This window comes from Lutra lutra, chromosome 4 (genome assembly GCF_902655055.1).
Source record: "Lutra lutra chromosome 4, mLutLut1.2, whole genome shotgun sequence".
NCBI classification, from domain to species: domain Eukaryota; kingdom Metazoa; phylum Chordata; class Mammalia; order Carnivora; family Mustelidae; genus Lutra; species Lutra lutra.
The window spans coordinates 193,854,943-193,869,598 of NC_062281.1; the positions used below are offsets into that span (position 1 = coordinate 193,854,943).

General features: G+C 60.5%; 1 protein-coding gene across 2 annotated transcripts in view; it reads left to right on the forward strand.

Annotated features, from left to right (window-relative positions):
• Positions 1 to 14,656, forward strand: part of CHD5 (chromodomain helicase DNA binding protein 5) — a 55,522-nt gene that overhangs the window by 13,253 nt on the left and 27,613 nt on the right. For both annotated transcript variants that reach the window (XM_047728116.1, XM_047728117.1), the window contains exons 3-13: positions 1,028 to 1,207; positions 3,657 to 3,775; positions 4,301 to 4,539; positions 6,124 to 6,248; positions 8,058 to 8,181; positions 8,690 to 8,856; positions 9,036 to 9,257; positions 10,350 to 10,556; positions 10,773 to 10,984; positions 13,688 to 13,819; positions 13,904 to 14,012. In XM_047728116.1, the coding sequence (XP_047584072.1) occupies positions 1,028 to 1,207; positions 3,657 to 3,775; positions 4,301 to 4,539; positions 6,124 to 6,248; positions 8,058 to 8,181; positions 8,690 to 8,856; positions 9,036 to 9,257; positions 10,350 to 10,556; positions 10,773 to 10,984; positions 13,688 to 13,819; positions 13,904 to 14,012 (1,836 nt within the window). The remainder of the gene's footprint in view (positions 1 to 1,027; positions 1,208 to 3,656; positions 3,776 to 4,300; positions 4,540 to 6,123; positions 6,249 to 8,057; positions 8,182 to 8,689; positions 8,857 to 9,035; positions 9,258 to 10,349; positions 10,557 to 10,772; positions 10,985 to 13,687; positions 13,820 to 13,903; positions 14,013 to 14,656) is intronic.

Consider the following 14,656-nt stretch of genomic DNA (forward strand, 5'->3'; position numbering starts at 1 on the left):
ACCTCATCTGCAGCCTTCTCCCCACCCCCCTGACCCCCAATGCTGTTTCCCAAGCTCATCTGCCACCTTTCGAGTTCTCCGTTGTTTCCATACTTCTCTTTGCTCACCTTGAAAACAGTCAACAGCCAACTCGAAAATGCCAAGCCCCGTGCTGGTAATTAGAGCCTCTGTGCCCAGCCTCTCCTGCAGACCCAGGCCAGGAGGGGGCTGGGAAGGGCTTTGCAGTCCACTTGCATCTGGAGAGGCGGAGAGTAAACATACAGCCTCCTTGGAGGGGCAGTGCCTTTCTGGTGGGGGTGCTCTGGCTGTGAACGCCCTTATCTCCATATAAATGGGCCATTTGGTGCCTGTGCAGACGGGAAAGTAAATCAAGGAAGCCAAGCTTGAGAGCTGCCCAAATTACCTCGTCTCCTCCAGAGCCAAGGCGCGGGGAGGGGAGGTGGAGGAGGTGGGCTGGGGCCGCAGCAGCTTCTGGAGGGCCCACAGACAGACGAAGCTGGGCCGTGCCGTCTACAGTAATTACGGGTTTTGCTCAACAGGGGGGTGCACGCGCCCGCAGGGAGGTCGGGTGCTAGCTCACACCCCCTGCAACTTTGCCCGCCTGCTCCCCGGGGTTCCCCCCACCCCCGTGCACTTTGGTTTTTTTTGGCTTTGGACATCACGTCCTGCACAAATTCCTGGGGCCCAGTGCTCTCCCGTCACACTGGTTAAAATCCTCGAGTCTATACAAACCTGATTCAGACTGAAGCAGAGCCTGAGCCTCACCCTTGGGGGGGTCCAGGTCGGCTGCACTGAACTGGGGGCCCAGGCACCGGGGGCAGGACCCTGGCCCAGTGCTGGCTTGGGGCAGCCCCTGAGGCTGGGTTTGTGCCGGGCTGTGAGCAGCCTAATGCTGAATGATCTGCGAAGCGTGGGCGACTGAGGGTGCCGGGGCAGGGTTGGGGCGCGTGGAGGGCAGTCCTGCCGCCCAGGACTCTGGGTTTTCTTCTGGCCCCTGTTGCCCTCACCAACCTCCTTTCTCTTCCAGGGGAGCAACGATGAGCTGTCAGAGAACGAAGAGGATCTGGAAGAGAAGTCAGAGAGTGAGGGCAGCGACTACTCCCCTAATAAAAAGAAGAAGAAAAAGCTCAAGGACAAGAAGGAGAAAAAAGCCAAGCGAAAAAGGAAGGATGATGATGAGGACGATAATGACGACGGGTGTCTGAAGGTAACCCCTGAGTCCCGGCCGGAGGGGCCTGGGCTCGAGTAGGACGCCCGGCTTGGATGGGCCGCTCCTCTGCTTTCCGGCCTGGGAGCCCCCACAAGCAAAGGGGCAGAGTATCCTTCCGCTCCGGGGGTGTGTGTGTGTGTGTGTGTGTGTCTGTGCGGGGGGGAGGGGGCTGCGGGGGCAGGTGGGCCTGTCGGCATGAGTGTGGACGCAGGTGTGTGAGGAACACTGTGCCCAAGTTCTGGAGACACAATTGCAATAACGATGGGTGACATTTAAGAGTTGGGGGCAGGGAGACTTGGAGCGGCCGCTTGCTGACGTATTTTCTGCCCCTCCGTCTGCTGGGGTGCGCAGCTCTGAGGACAGTGGAGTTCTCACGCACGTTGTGGGTCAGGAGCCTCTCCCTTGGAGCGTTCTGGGGAAACAAGCCATCGGATGAGCCCCGGCCAGCGAGAGGTGGCCAGGCGGCCCTGCTTCCCGCGGAAGGGGACTTGGTGACTCCATGTGTGTTCTGAATTTCTGGCCGCATGGGTATCTGAGAGGGTGTCCCATGAGCGCAGGTCCGCGCATGGAGGGGCCTGCGGGTCTCCCTGGGGGGAAAAGTGGCTTCTCCATGCATGTGTGGCCTAATGCGAAGCAGGTCTAGGCCCCACAGGTCTCGGAGCGGCGGCAGGGCTCCTTGGGGAGGGGACGGGCCCTGGGCCCAGCTCTCGGGCAGCCGCAGGTGTCAGCAAGTCCGCATAGCCCCAAGCTCAGGTTGGGCTAGTCGTGGATTCGAAGATAAGGGCCCGTATATACCAGTCCCGCTGGTGAGGCAGAGATGGTGGCCGTGGGCCCCTGAAGTCAGAAAGCCTGTGGCATCCCGGCACCCGAAGGATTTCATTAGCTGGCAGGTGTGCTGCAAACCGTCTGTGACTGATGGCGGCTGAGGGCAGACAGCTTGCAGGATGAATTTGTGGGCCCGATCCGGGGTTCTCCTGCGGCACTGTCACCGGCTCAGGCTTCTGCCGCTCTGCTTCCTGCTGGGAGCAAGGCCCCAGAGGCTTCCAGGAATGGCTGCGTGTGTGGGGCCGGTGGACCATGGGAGGGCATCCCCCAGGGGAGCCCCTCTGCACAGGCAGGCCTTGTTCCCAGCTCCCGGGACCGCAGGAGGCTGGGTGCCCTCCCGGGTGGTCTTCTGCTGCGGGGGCAGACAGCCCATCTTGGAGGGGCTTAGGCAGTGACGGGGTTTGCTGGATCGATGGCCCAGGAGTTGAAAGGGCAGAGGGCTTCCAGCTTGGGGTGTTACCCAGGGCTTTTGTCTTCACATCCTTCACCCTGCCTCTGGGGGGTCAGCTCCGGGCTCCGGCTCCGGCACCCTGGTGGCTAAGCGTGGGTGTCACTGCAGCTCTGGGCTTCCTGGCTACCCACGGCCCCTCCAGCAGCTGGGAAAGCGGCCTGAGTCCTCGTTCATTGTCCACATGGGAGACCCAGTGGCACCTGGCCCTGGGGAACTGACGGCCAGTGGAGGGGCGATGGTGACCTGGGCCAGTGACCGCTCCTGGGTGTGGCTGGTGCTGACTGGCTGAGTGGGTCCACGGGTGGGGCTGGGATAGGGCTGCCTGGAACCAGTGTGACAGGGGGCAGGGGTGGCCCTAGTCCAAGCACTTGTGCTAACTTGTTCCCTCCTGGGAGCCAGGTGCTGCTATCCCATTCTACAGACAGGGAAGCTGGCACAGACAGGTGCCCGTGTGGGGGCAGAGCCAGGATTAGAACCAGGGGCTGTGTGGCTCTGGAGCCCGGGCTCATGGCCAGCACGCCCATCCCCACTTGACTCCAGCTGGCCCGGCTGTGTGCCCCTGGGGAGTCACACGCCTCCTTGGGCCTCGTGACCATCTGGAAAGTGAAGCAGTAGCCGAGGGGCCCTCGCATGTGTCCACCTTCCGCTGGGCCCTTGCCCCATCCCCCACCCTGGCCCTGGAAGCTGGAGAGGAGCGGTCTGTCATTTCATGGGCTCCACGTGTGACTCTGCGGGGGGACATCCCGAGGCCGCCTCATCTCTCCCCAGCCTCAGGCAGCCCTTCAGACCTCCTGCTTCCCCAGGGACAGCTAGCCTTTAGGCTAACCCCACAGGCTGCTGTTCTGGCCTGGGGCCCAAACTCACAGGACACATTCTTCCCAGAGAATGAGCTCTCTTACTGTCTCTGCATAGAGGGGGTGTACACAGAGCATCCGCCCACCAGAACACTTACACTAAACCCCCAGGCTTGGCCTTGCACCCCCCTCACGCGTTGGTGTCTGAGCCCTTGCCACTGACCAGGGGGCAAGTGGGCTGGGAGGGGGAGGGCAGGTAGGAACGGCAGACACAGGCTCCCTGCCCATTCCTAGGCCTCCTGGGTGGGGGCTCTGGGGTGGGGGTGCAGGTCAGAGGCCCGTGCTCTGACCCCACCTCTGGCCTGGGTGTCCCTAGGAGCCCAAGTCCTCAGGGCAGCTGATGGCCGAGTGGGGCCTGGATGACGTGGAGTACCTGTTCTCGGAGGCTGACTACCGCACGCTGACCAACTACAAGGCCTTCAGCCAGTTCCTCAGGTGGGCCGTACCCCCAGCCGTCGTGGCAGGCGTCCATGGGAACTGCAAGTTAGGGGACAGAGCCCCAGGCTTCTGGGGTGCAGGGGGCCATCCAGCTGACAGCAGCTCTGGGCAGAACCCCTTTCATTTTAACAGATGGTCCAGCCTTCTCTTGCTTGCCCTGAGCCCTGGGGATGGTGGTCCTGGTCAGTCCCCTTAAGCCCTCATGGGCTCTCTCAGCTCTGGAAGAAATGGGACTAGACACCTGGTGGCCCACGGGAGGCTTCTCCCTCTGGTCCTTCAGGTGGTACAGGGTCTGGAAACCCAATGGGAAGATCACCAGCCAACCACGTAAATAGGAATCAGAAATGTTTGGGGATGGACTGGAGTTCCGGGCTGTGTCCTCTTCCCTGCGCCCTGCCTTGCTGTCTGCTTGGTTCGCCCAGCCTGGAACAGGGGGCTTCCCCCAGGTGTGGGAGAAGAAGAGGGTGCCTGGGTCGTCAGGGGGTATCATCCCCTTCATGGCGATGGTTTCATCCCACACAGGCCCCTCATCGCCAAGAAGAACCCGAAGATCCCCATGTCCAAAATGATGACAGTGCTGGGAGCCAAGTGGCGGGAGTTCAGCGCCAACAACCCTTTCAAGGGCAGCTCAGCAGCGGCCGCCGCGGCAGCCGTGGCTGCGGCCGTGGAGACAGTCGCCATCGCCCCTCCACTGGCTGTCAGTCCCCAGCAGGCCCCCCAGCCTGTACCTATCCGCAAGGCCAAGACCAAGGAGGGCAAGGGTAAGGCTGTGGGCGGGGGTGGGCACCCAGCTCTGCTGGCAGAGTCTCTCTCCAGACCCTATAGCCTCGGGCAGCTGGGACAGCTGAGGCAGGCTTTACCGGACTTAGTGTCTCAGTTGACCTTGGACCCACTCGTCCTTTCTCAGCTGTATTGTGGCATCGTAGCTTCTGTCCCGCTTCCCCTTTCGGGGCTGCAGAGAAGCAGGGGAGACGGTGTGCTCAGAGCTTCGGGACTTTTGCACCTGGCCCCCTCTGACTTGGTGTGAAGAAGGGAAGGGGGAGGCCCCTGCTACTGGGAGTTGGGGGGGCTCTTGAGTTTGAGGAGAAGGGGTCCCAAGGTTGGCCCCCTGACCCTACTTGTCTGAGTACCCAGCCCTCGGGGTGATGGACGTGCATGAATGTGGCTGCGGTCCGGGCTGGCTTCCCTGGGAGGCCTGGAAGGAGGTCCAGATAGACAATCGGATTCAGTGGTGGGTATCTGGTGTCTGGGGAGAAGAGGGACAGCAGAGGCTCTCTGTGACTTCGAGTCCCCGAGGGAGGAACCTCCCCTAGGTGGAGGATTTCTGTCCTCACTGGGGTAGAGACCTGCATCTCCCCAGGGTGCTCAAAGGTGGGGTCACCAGTAGCTCAGCCTTTCCGGGTACTCTGATTGGATTTTGATGGAGGGGCTAAGGGGGTTCTGCGCACCCATTTTTTCAGCCCCAAGGAGCTTTGGTTTCTGGGATGCTGAACCCCTTTTCCAGGTCTCTGCGGGGGCCCGGTGGGCAGAGTGATATGGGGTTTAGAACCTGCTCCTGCCCTGCTTCCGGCTGGCCTCCTTCCTGGGCCTCCCCAGCCTGCCTCACTTTTTCATTTCCTCCTGGGCGCCAGCCACTGAGCTATCGATTCTCGGAGCTGCGCATTCAGAGCCTGAGAAATTGAAATAGATTTTCTATGGAGGTTACAGCAGGGCTCCTAGCCCCATCTGGGTGTTATGCAGCTGAAGGAGGGCGCGGGGCAAGTCCGCCTGCTGCCCGGGCTCCGTCTTCCCCACTCGGCCTAGTGGGAGAGGCTGTTGAGGGGCCATTACTGCCCTGGTGGCTGATTGGCCTGTGGCCGGCCCCACAGAAACAACCTCAACCTTGCTGGCTGCTTGGGAGCTGGTGTTTGACGTGGGTGACTGGGCATGGGGGGGCCTGGACCTGGGGGCCACCTGGAGGCTGGCGGCTGGGGAAGGGCTACTTGTCTTCCAGAGCCCAGGTTTGGACCCCAGGGGAGTGGGTGTGCCCATGGTGGCCTTGCTGGCCACAGGGGGCCATGGCTTCACTGGGGACAGCTCCTTTCTGGGGAGAGGGGACAGGACAGGGCTGTTCCCAAGATGGCCGGCAGTTCTGCCATTCATGGAACAGGCAGTGGTGGCCGGAGCGGAGATGGAAGGGGGCCGCTGTGTCACTTTTATGCAAGAACATCACCACTCAGACTTCTCATCTGGCAAGGGGCGGCGGCAGAGTGACCCTTCCCTAACGGAGTCCCTCGGGGCCGACTGGAATCATGGCACCAGGTGAGCCAGCCGCAGCCGTGTGGATGACCTCTGTCACTTTGCAGGGCCAGGAGTGAGGAAGAAGATCAAAGGCTCCAAGGATGCCAAGAAGAAAGGCAAGGGGAGAAAGGTGGCCGGGCTCAAGTTCCGCTTTGGAGGGATCAGCAACAAGAGGAAGAAAGGCTCCTCGGTGAGTGTGTGTGTGAGAAGGTGGACTGCGACGTGTGTGAGTGTGAATGGGAATGTGGGTTTGTGAGCATGAGCGTATGTGTGTGTAAGTATGTGAGCGGACTGGAATGTGTGTGAGCACGAATATGAATACGAGCGTGTATCTGTGAGCATGAGCGTGTGAGTGTGTAAATAGGTGAGCAGACTAGAATGTGTGTGAGCACAAGTGTGTGAGAATGGAGATGTGTGTATTTTTGAGCATGAGCGTGTACAAATGTGAGAGTGGACTGGAATGTGTATGAGGATGAGTGTGTAAGTGGGAGCATGTGTGTTTGTGAACACAAACATGTGAGTGTATAAATGTGTGAGTGGCCTGGAATGTGTGAACATGAGTGTGTGGGCATGTGTATTTGTGAGCATGAGAGTGTGAAAGGACTGGAATGTGTGTGAATCCAAGTGTGTGTGAATGGGAACATATTTGTGAACATGAGCACATGAGTGTGTAAATGTGTGAGCGGACTGGAATGTGTGTGGGCATGAGTGTGAATGAGAGTATGTGTATTTGTGAACATGAGCATGTGCTTGTGTAAATGTATGAGTGGACTGGAATGTGTGTGAACACGAGTGTGTATTTGAGAACACGAATGTGTGTGTAAATGTGTGGGTGTGTGATAGGGTGGACTGGGATGTGTGTGAGAGACAGAGAGACCACATGTACTTGGCCACGTGTGTGGGTGTGTGAGCAGCCTTCCGCATTCCGCATGTGTGAGTGCGCGTGTGCATGTGTGTGCCCTGCGAAGGCAGGGTGGTCAGGATGCAGGGCTGTCAGCCTGCGCTCCTGAATCAGGACTCTGGGTGGGGAGCTCTCCCTCCACCCCGCTGGGCTGGGGGCTTACCTCTGGCTCTGCTGCATCTGGGTAGCAGGTGGGAGTGTCATCTGGCCCCTAAGAGTCCTGATGGGGCCTGCGTGCCTGGGTCACCCCAGGAGGGGTGGCAAGTAGGCAGGATCAGGCTGGGCTGGAGCTCTGCCCCTCCCTTGCCCTTCCAGGGTCAGCTCTGGCACCAGGTTCAGACTGACCCTAAGTCCCCGTCTGAGCCTTTGGCCCTCCCTTCTGCACGGAAGGGAGCGTGCATACCCTTCCCACCCCCGCAGGGCACCTGTTTGCCACACCTTGCCCCACCTCTGTAGAGGGGCAGAGTTGGAAGCCACTCCTCTGTCCCTTGGTAGAGGCAGATGACAGGATCTGAGTTTAGCTGCTCTAGAGGGGAGCACGGAGAAGCACGTGTGACCCAGCCCGCAGCTGCTGCCCCCGCTGAGCTCAGCAAGTCTTTGTTGAGCACATTTTCTTGTACCAGGCTCTCGGCTCAGCCATGGTGGGCCCTGCTCAGTTAATGTTCATGGTCTGGACGGTGTCTGGGAGATACACAGAGGGAGAGCTAAAAACAGGCAGATGGGACAGACCAGACCTGGCACACAGGCTGTGCAACAGGTCCAGTCAAGGAGAGATCTGGGAAGGCTCCTTGGAGGAGGTGTCCTTAGGGCTTTTCCTTGAGGAAGGTGGAGTTTGGCAGGGTGGAGAGCAGGGCTTAGGGGAGAGGTATGGAAAATGTGAGTTGTGTCTGAGGGCTGGAGAGGAGGGCTTGGGAAAGGTGGTAGGACCTTAGGCTAGACTGATGCGGGGGGCCCTTTGGGGTTGCGAGCCAGGTGGAGAGAACTTGGAGTCTCCACCATGCCCTGCCCTACCCCATCCTCTGCCCAGGCCAGGGAGGCCCTTGGGATGAGCTTCCAACGCAGGTTCTAGGCTCACCGGTCCCCACCCCACCCCCGCAGAGCGAGGAGGACGAGCGGGAGGAGTCGGACTTCGACAGCGCCAGCATCCACAGCTCCTCCGTGCGCTCCGAGGGCTCCGCTGCCCTGGGGAAGAAGAGCAAGAGGCGTCGCAAGAAGAGGAGGAGTAGGACTCCTGGGGCGCCGCCGGCCGGGTAGAAGGGGCGGGGTGCAGAGCGCCCCGTGGTCAGCAGGGGAGGGCCTCCTCGTGTTCTGTTACACAGTTCACCTGTGCTTCCTCACCCCAGAGGGCTCTGGGGTCAGGGAAGGGGTCTTGTCCCACCGAGGCTAAACCCGGACTTTTGGTGTAGGCCCCTGGGGCGTGGGTGTGCACTGGCAAAGGGGGCCCCAGAGAAGGAAGTGCTCCGCAGCCGCCTGCGCCATCTGCCCTGTTGCGCCTTCTCCCCTCCCTCCCAGTCCCCAGCTCACCCTCTTCCCCGCCCGCTTTTACTTCCAACCCCCTCCCCACCCTCAGCCTTTCCTCAGACATTGGTTCATGCCTCCAGCCCATCCACCATCCATCCATCCAACACCTATTAAGCACCTACTGGGTACCGGTCCTGCCTGGGGTGGAGATTGCTTGCACCTTGGGAGTGGGGACCGGGCCCTCCACCACCGCCTCTGCCCTTCCCCAGTTGACGACGGGGATGGCTACGAGACGGACCACCAGGACTACTGTGAGGTGTGCCAGCAGGGCGGGGAGATCATCCTGTGTGACACCTGTCCGCGGGCCTACCACCTCGTCTGCCTTGACCCAGAGCTGGAGAAGGCTCCGGAGGGCAAGTGGAGCTGTCCCCACTGTGTAAGCCCGCGGCCGAGGCTCTGGGACGGGGGCGCGGCCGGTGCCTGGCTCCCGGATGGCGCAGGATCGCGCGGCCCGCGGGGCGGTGAAGAAGGGGAGAGGCGCGCGGGAGGGAGAGAGCCGTGTGGCGCGGAGGGGGCCCTGGCCCGAGGTGCCTCCACCCGGATTCTCCCCTCCAGGAGAAGGAGGGGATCCAGTGGGAGCCGAAGGACGACGAGGACGACGAGGAGGAGGGCGGCTGCGAGGAGGAGGAGGACGACCACATGGAGTTCTGCCGCGTGTGCAAGGACGGCGGCGAGCTGCTCTGCTGCGACGCGTGCCCCTCCTCCTACCACCTGCACTGCCTCAACCCGCCGCTGCCCGAGATCCCAAACGGTGAATGGCTCTGCCCGCGCTGTACTGTGAGTGTTACGCCCGCCCCGCGCCGCCCGCGCCGCCCCGCCCCCTACCCCGCCCCGGCAAGCACTTCCCCGCCCACCCAGACCACGCCCCCGGGAGGCCCTGCCCACAAAGGCCTCGCTACGCCTGCCCGGGCCACGCCCACTCACGAGTGCCGCTGAGCTCCAGGCCTCGCCCCATCAGAGCCGCCCGTCCACCAAAGGCTCCGCCTCTGTAGGGCTAAGCCCCGCCCACCCACAAAGCCCCGCCCACCGAAGGCCCAGTCTCCGCGGGCCCGGGCTGCACCTGCGATGTTCCCGAGACGCTGGCGGAGGCCCGCTCCTTGCAGGTCCCGCTCTGCCGGCCGCCAACAAAGGCGGGAGTACCCGTCCTCCACAGTGCCCCCACCCATCCCCGAGTCCCGCCTCCTGCCTCACTAAGACCCTCTCTGCGGCTCGACCCCATTGAGACCCCATTGAGACCCAGACGCAGTTTTCCCTGAACCATAACGGAGAGGGACCCCAGCCACACAGCCGCTGTCCATTGGGCATCCCTTTACCGCTTCCGTCTTTCCGGGTACAGACGTTTGTCATGCCCATTTTTCGATGACTAACAGGCTCAGGGAGGTAAAATGCTTGACTCAAGCTGCACAGCAGCAGAACTGCCCGCTCAGCCCCTTCCCGGACCTGGCTGCTGTCCCAGGGCTGGGGGTGGTGAGAGAGCAGGAGGCAGGGGGAGGAGAGTGCCCCACACCCTGCCCCCAGTGGCCTAGTGCGTTTGAAGGCCCCCAGGCCCACCCCCAGTGCTGGATTCCCCACCCTCCGGATCCTGGGCTGTGCCGTGGCATGCCCCAGTTCCCCAGTGTGCGTCTGGGCTTCTGGTGTGTGTGCGTGTGTGTGCGTGCATGTGCACACACCCGCGTTGCCCATCTCCCGTGTGTGCTGCGTGTGCGGGCTCCTGAGGACAGGGCAGCATGGTGGAGTTATGGTGGGGCTGACCTGGGGAGCAGGGCAGCTTGTTGGAGAGAGCCTAGTGACAGCCTGATGTCCCTGGGGCCTCGGTGGGGGGGGCCCTGTGGCTAAGCCCTGAACTTGGGGACCCTCCTGTGTCCACAGTGCCCCCCTCTGAAGGGCAAAGTCCAGCGGATCCTACACTGGAGGTGGACGGAGCCCCCTGCCCCCTTCATGGTGGGGCTGCCGGGGCCTGACATGGAGCCCGGTGTCCCCCCACCCAAGCCCCTGGAAGGCATTCCGGAGAGAGAGTTCTTTGTCAAGTGGGCGGGGCTCTCCTACTGGCACTGCTCCTGGGTGAAGGAACTACAGGTGAGGCCCCCCGGCACCGGGCAGGTATGGCTGTGCCAAGGCTCTGGTCCAGAAAGGTGCCGGCTAGCACTGAGTGCGGGCCATTGTTGGGAGGCGGGGAGCGGGAGGCTGCCGGTGAGGTTGTCCTGCCCGGGGCCCAGGCTGGGGGAGCTGCATCAGGGACACTGGGGAGCCACGGCCACCTGCCCCCTGTAACCTCTGCCGGTGCGCAAGCAGCTGGAGCTCTACCACACGGTGATGTATCGCAACTACCAAAGAAAGAATGACATGGACGAGCCTCCGCCCTTCGACTATGGCTCCGGCGATGAGGACGGCAAGAGCGAGAAAAGGAAGAACAAGGACCCTCTCTACGCCAAGATGGAGGAACGTTTCTACCGCTACGGCATCAAGCCCGAGTGGATGATGATCCACCGTATCCTGAACCACAGGTGGGTGCCTGCTGCCTGGGCCCATGGCCATGGGGCAGGGACACGCTCTGTGGCGTAGGCGCAGGCGCAGGACTGCGCGTGGGAGCTGTGGGGGCAGGAAGAAGAGATGGGGGGCCCCCCGCTGCCGGCGACTGGACTGCCCCGCTGGAGGGAGTCATCTGAGGCACATAGGCACATGCACACACGTGTGTTCTCACTCGTGGGAGTGCAGGTCCAGAGTCATACGTGTAAGGGGGCAGCTTGATACACAGGCTGGGACACTTGCACCGAGTGGGACATCAGTGGGTCAGGACGCGTGTGCTCCTGACTTCAGGAGCCTGATACCTGCGGGAGGGTCCTGGGGACCAAGGTGGCCTGAAGTGTGGGGGTGTATGCACATTTGATCCTCCTTTAAAAACAATAGCTAATGCTACTGAACACTATCTACCCTGACAGGTAGACATTTCGTTTCTGTCTCTTTTACGGATGTACAAACAGGCAGAGCGAGGTTAAGTTACTTGGCCAAGTCATACAGCCAAGAGGCGGTGGAGCTGGGATTTGAACCTAGTGAGTTAGGGTGGTAGGACTTGCTTTCTTGGCTACTGTCCCAAACGCCCATGTCCCGAGATAACTCTTGGTGGCCCCAGGTGACTGTGATCAGAGGCTGCGGAAAGCTGGATGGAGACCAGGGTGGGCAGCCTGTGGGTCCTTGGAATTTGGCTTTGGTTTGGGGAACAGTGGGAGCTCTTGATGATTCTTGAGCTCAGGGGCTTGAGAACCGGCAGTGGCAGACAGGTGGGCACAGGGTGAGGACAGGAGTCTTTACTTGCCTTCTGTCTCGGCCTGATGGGGTCTGCCTGAGAGGAGCTTAGGGTCTGACGGCCAACCCCAGGTGTCCTGAGTGGCGGGGGCTGGGTAGTGCAGAGGGTAGGAACCTGAGCCAGACCCAGATTCCAACCCTGGCTCCCCGTTTCCTGGGCTCTGTGCCTCTGTGTTTCTCATGTGACGTGGGATCTCAGGAGTAACTCCAGGCTGTGGCGAGGGTGAGGGCAGAGGGAGCACGCCAGCCCCTGCTAGAGCTGGCCTCACTAAGAGGTGGGCAGGAGTGCCTGGAAGAGCTGCCTGCCCCTGCCTGTCCCCAGCCACCCCACCCCAGAACAAGTCTATTTATTTTTTTATTTATTAAGATTTTATTTATTTATTTGACAGAGACACAGTGAGAGAGAGAATTCAAGCAGGGGGAGAGGGAGAGGGAGGAGCAGGCCTCCTGCTGAGCAGAGGGGGCTCGATCCCAGGATCCCAGGACCCCCGATCATGACCTGAGCTGAAGGCAGAGGCTTTAACCCACTGAGCCACCCAGGCGCTCCCCCCACTGAGAACTCTTTTTTTTTTTTTTTTTTAAGATTTTATTTATTTATTTGACAGAGAGAGATCACAAGTAGACAGAGAGAGAAGGAGGAAGCAGGGAAGCAGGCTCCCTGCTGAGCAGAGAGCCAGATTCGGGACTTGATCCCAGGATCCTGGGATTTGATCCCAGGATCCTGGGATCATGACCTGAGCCGAAGGCAGAGGCTTTAACCCACTGAGCCATCCAGGCGCACCTGAGAACAATTCTTGAAAAGAGGGTTCAGTGGGTGGCTCAGTGGGTTAAGCTGCTGCCTTCGGCTCAGGTCATGATCTCAGGGTCCTGGGATCGAGTCCCGCATGGGGCTCTCTGCTCAGCAGGGAGCCTGCTTCCCTTCCTCTCTCTCTGCCTGCCTCTCTGTCTACTTGTGATCTCTCTCTGTCAAATAAATAAATAAAATCTTTAAAAAAAAAAAAAGAAAAGAAAAGAGGGTTAGATCCTATGCACATCTGAGCTCCCCTCCCCCACTGAACTGATCCACAGGTTTTTTTTAACCTTTCTTAAATTGCATTTTAAAAACACGCACTTTGGTCTTCCCCCTTGCATTCAAGGCAGGCTGGGTGAATTTTCCCCACATTTATTTTCTCCACATTACTCGGCCAAGTCCGAGTAAGGACTAATTATTTATTTAAAAAAACTGTTTCTATGGTGACGGGGGGTTGATCTTCCTCTTAATGGTCCCCAGGGTAGCTGTAGGTTCAGCCCTTTTGGGGAGCCATGGCTTTGCTGACCCCGCCGTGCTCCCTGAGTTTGGTTGCGCACTCAGCTTGGGGTGGGTGGGAGGCTTCGGGGACCGTCCCCGTGGTCAGAATCAAGGTGAAGTCCGAGCAGCTTCTCTGGAGCACCCCTCTGGGCTGCTAGCTTCCTCATCCAGCCCCTGTGTCCCCGGGGGGTCTCCAGAAGAGGTCATCCCGCCTGCACGTGTGGGACTCTGTCCTAATTTACTTTGCAGAGGTGGGACCAGGATGGGCATGGCTCTGGGCCTTTGCATTTTTTAAGTGAAAATACAAAGGCCTAGGGTCTGGGGAGAGGACTGTCCAACTCAGAAATGCAGAATCCCAGTGTCCAGACACCCTGCCTCGATGGGACTCATCACGGTGACAGAGGGTGGGACTGTCGCTGGCTCTTTGCTCCTCTGTGAGCGTGGCCTCTCCCCTGTCCCTCTCCGGCTCTGCTGCTCATGCTCACTTTAGCTCCCCAGGGCCTGTGGCAGTGGGGGTTTTGCATTGTGTGAGGTGTCCCCCGGACCCCCGCCTCCCCAGCCCCTGGCCCAGTGGCCTGGCCCGCCCCTCCCCCACCACCCATGTGCTATGTTGCAGCTTTGACAAGAAGGGAGACGTGCACTACCTGATCAAGTGGAAAGATCTGCCCTATGACCAGTGCACCTGGGAGATCGACGACATCGACATCCCCTACTATGACAACCTGAAGCAGGCCTACTGGGGCCACAGGTGCGCGGGCCGCAGGGCTGTCCCCAGACTGCCGCCTCCTGCTGGCCTCAGCTTTGCTCATCTGCCTCCCCCACTCTTTCCCAGGGAGCTGATGCTGGGTGAAGACGCCAGGCTCCCCAAGAGACTGGCCAAGAAGGGCAAGAAGCTGAAGGACGATAAGCAGGAGAAACCGCCAGACACACCCATTGTGGATGTGAGTGGGGGTGAGGGTGGGGGGTGGTGCTGCCGGGTCATGGCACCCCAGGCCTGGCCCTGGAGGATGGCATGTCCTGCGGGAGTGGTGTGCCATGGCCCCTCTGGTTCTGGCCACTTCAGCCGGGCATCTGATGGCACAAGGTGACAAAGACCCAGGCCCTCCCTGCCGGGGAGAGCTCAACCCTGGAGTTGGGGTCCCCCAGCCTGATGCGGAGGGACAGCTCCCTGGGCACAGAGGCCTTGGCCTCCTGTGAGTCTGCACTGTGCACAGACTGGGAGCACATGGTCTCTGCTCAGCATACAAAATACATCCCCCAACACCCTAACGCCTAGCCACGAGCCCGTCGGGGTGTGGACGGTTGACCTTTATTCATTTAGCAAATTTCTCTGGGGTGTCTGCCAGCCATTGGAACAAGGACTCTGTCTCCATTTCAAGAAGTGTCCATCTCCCCCTGGGCCTGTAGTGGGTACACACAGAACCTCGGGGCTCAGCCTGGAACTAGGGGATGTCAGGGAGGACTTCTTGGGGGAGGCAGCCTTGAGCTGCAGGATATAAAGGAGACAGAGGGGATGTTTAGGGTTCAAGGAGAGGAAGCCCCTTAGGCAGTCAGCAAACAAATGTTGACCAAGTGCCCACCATGT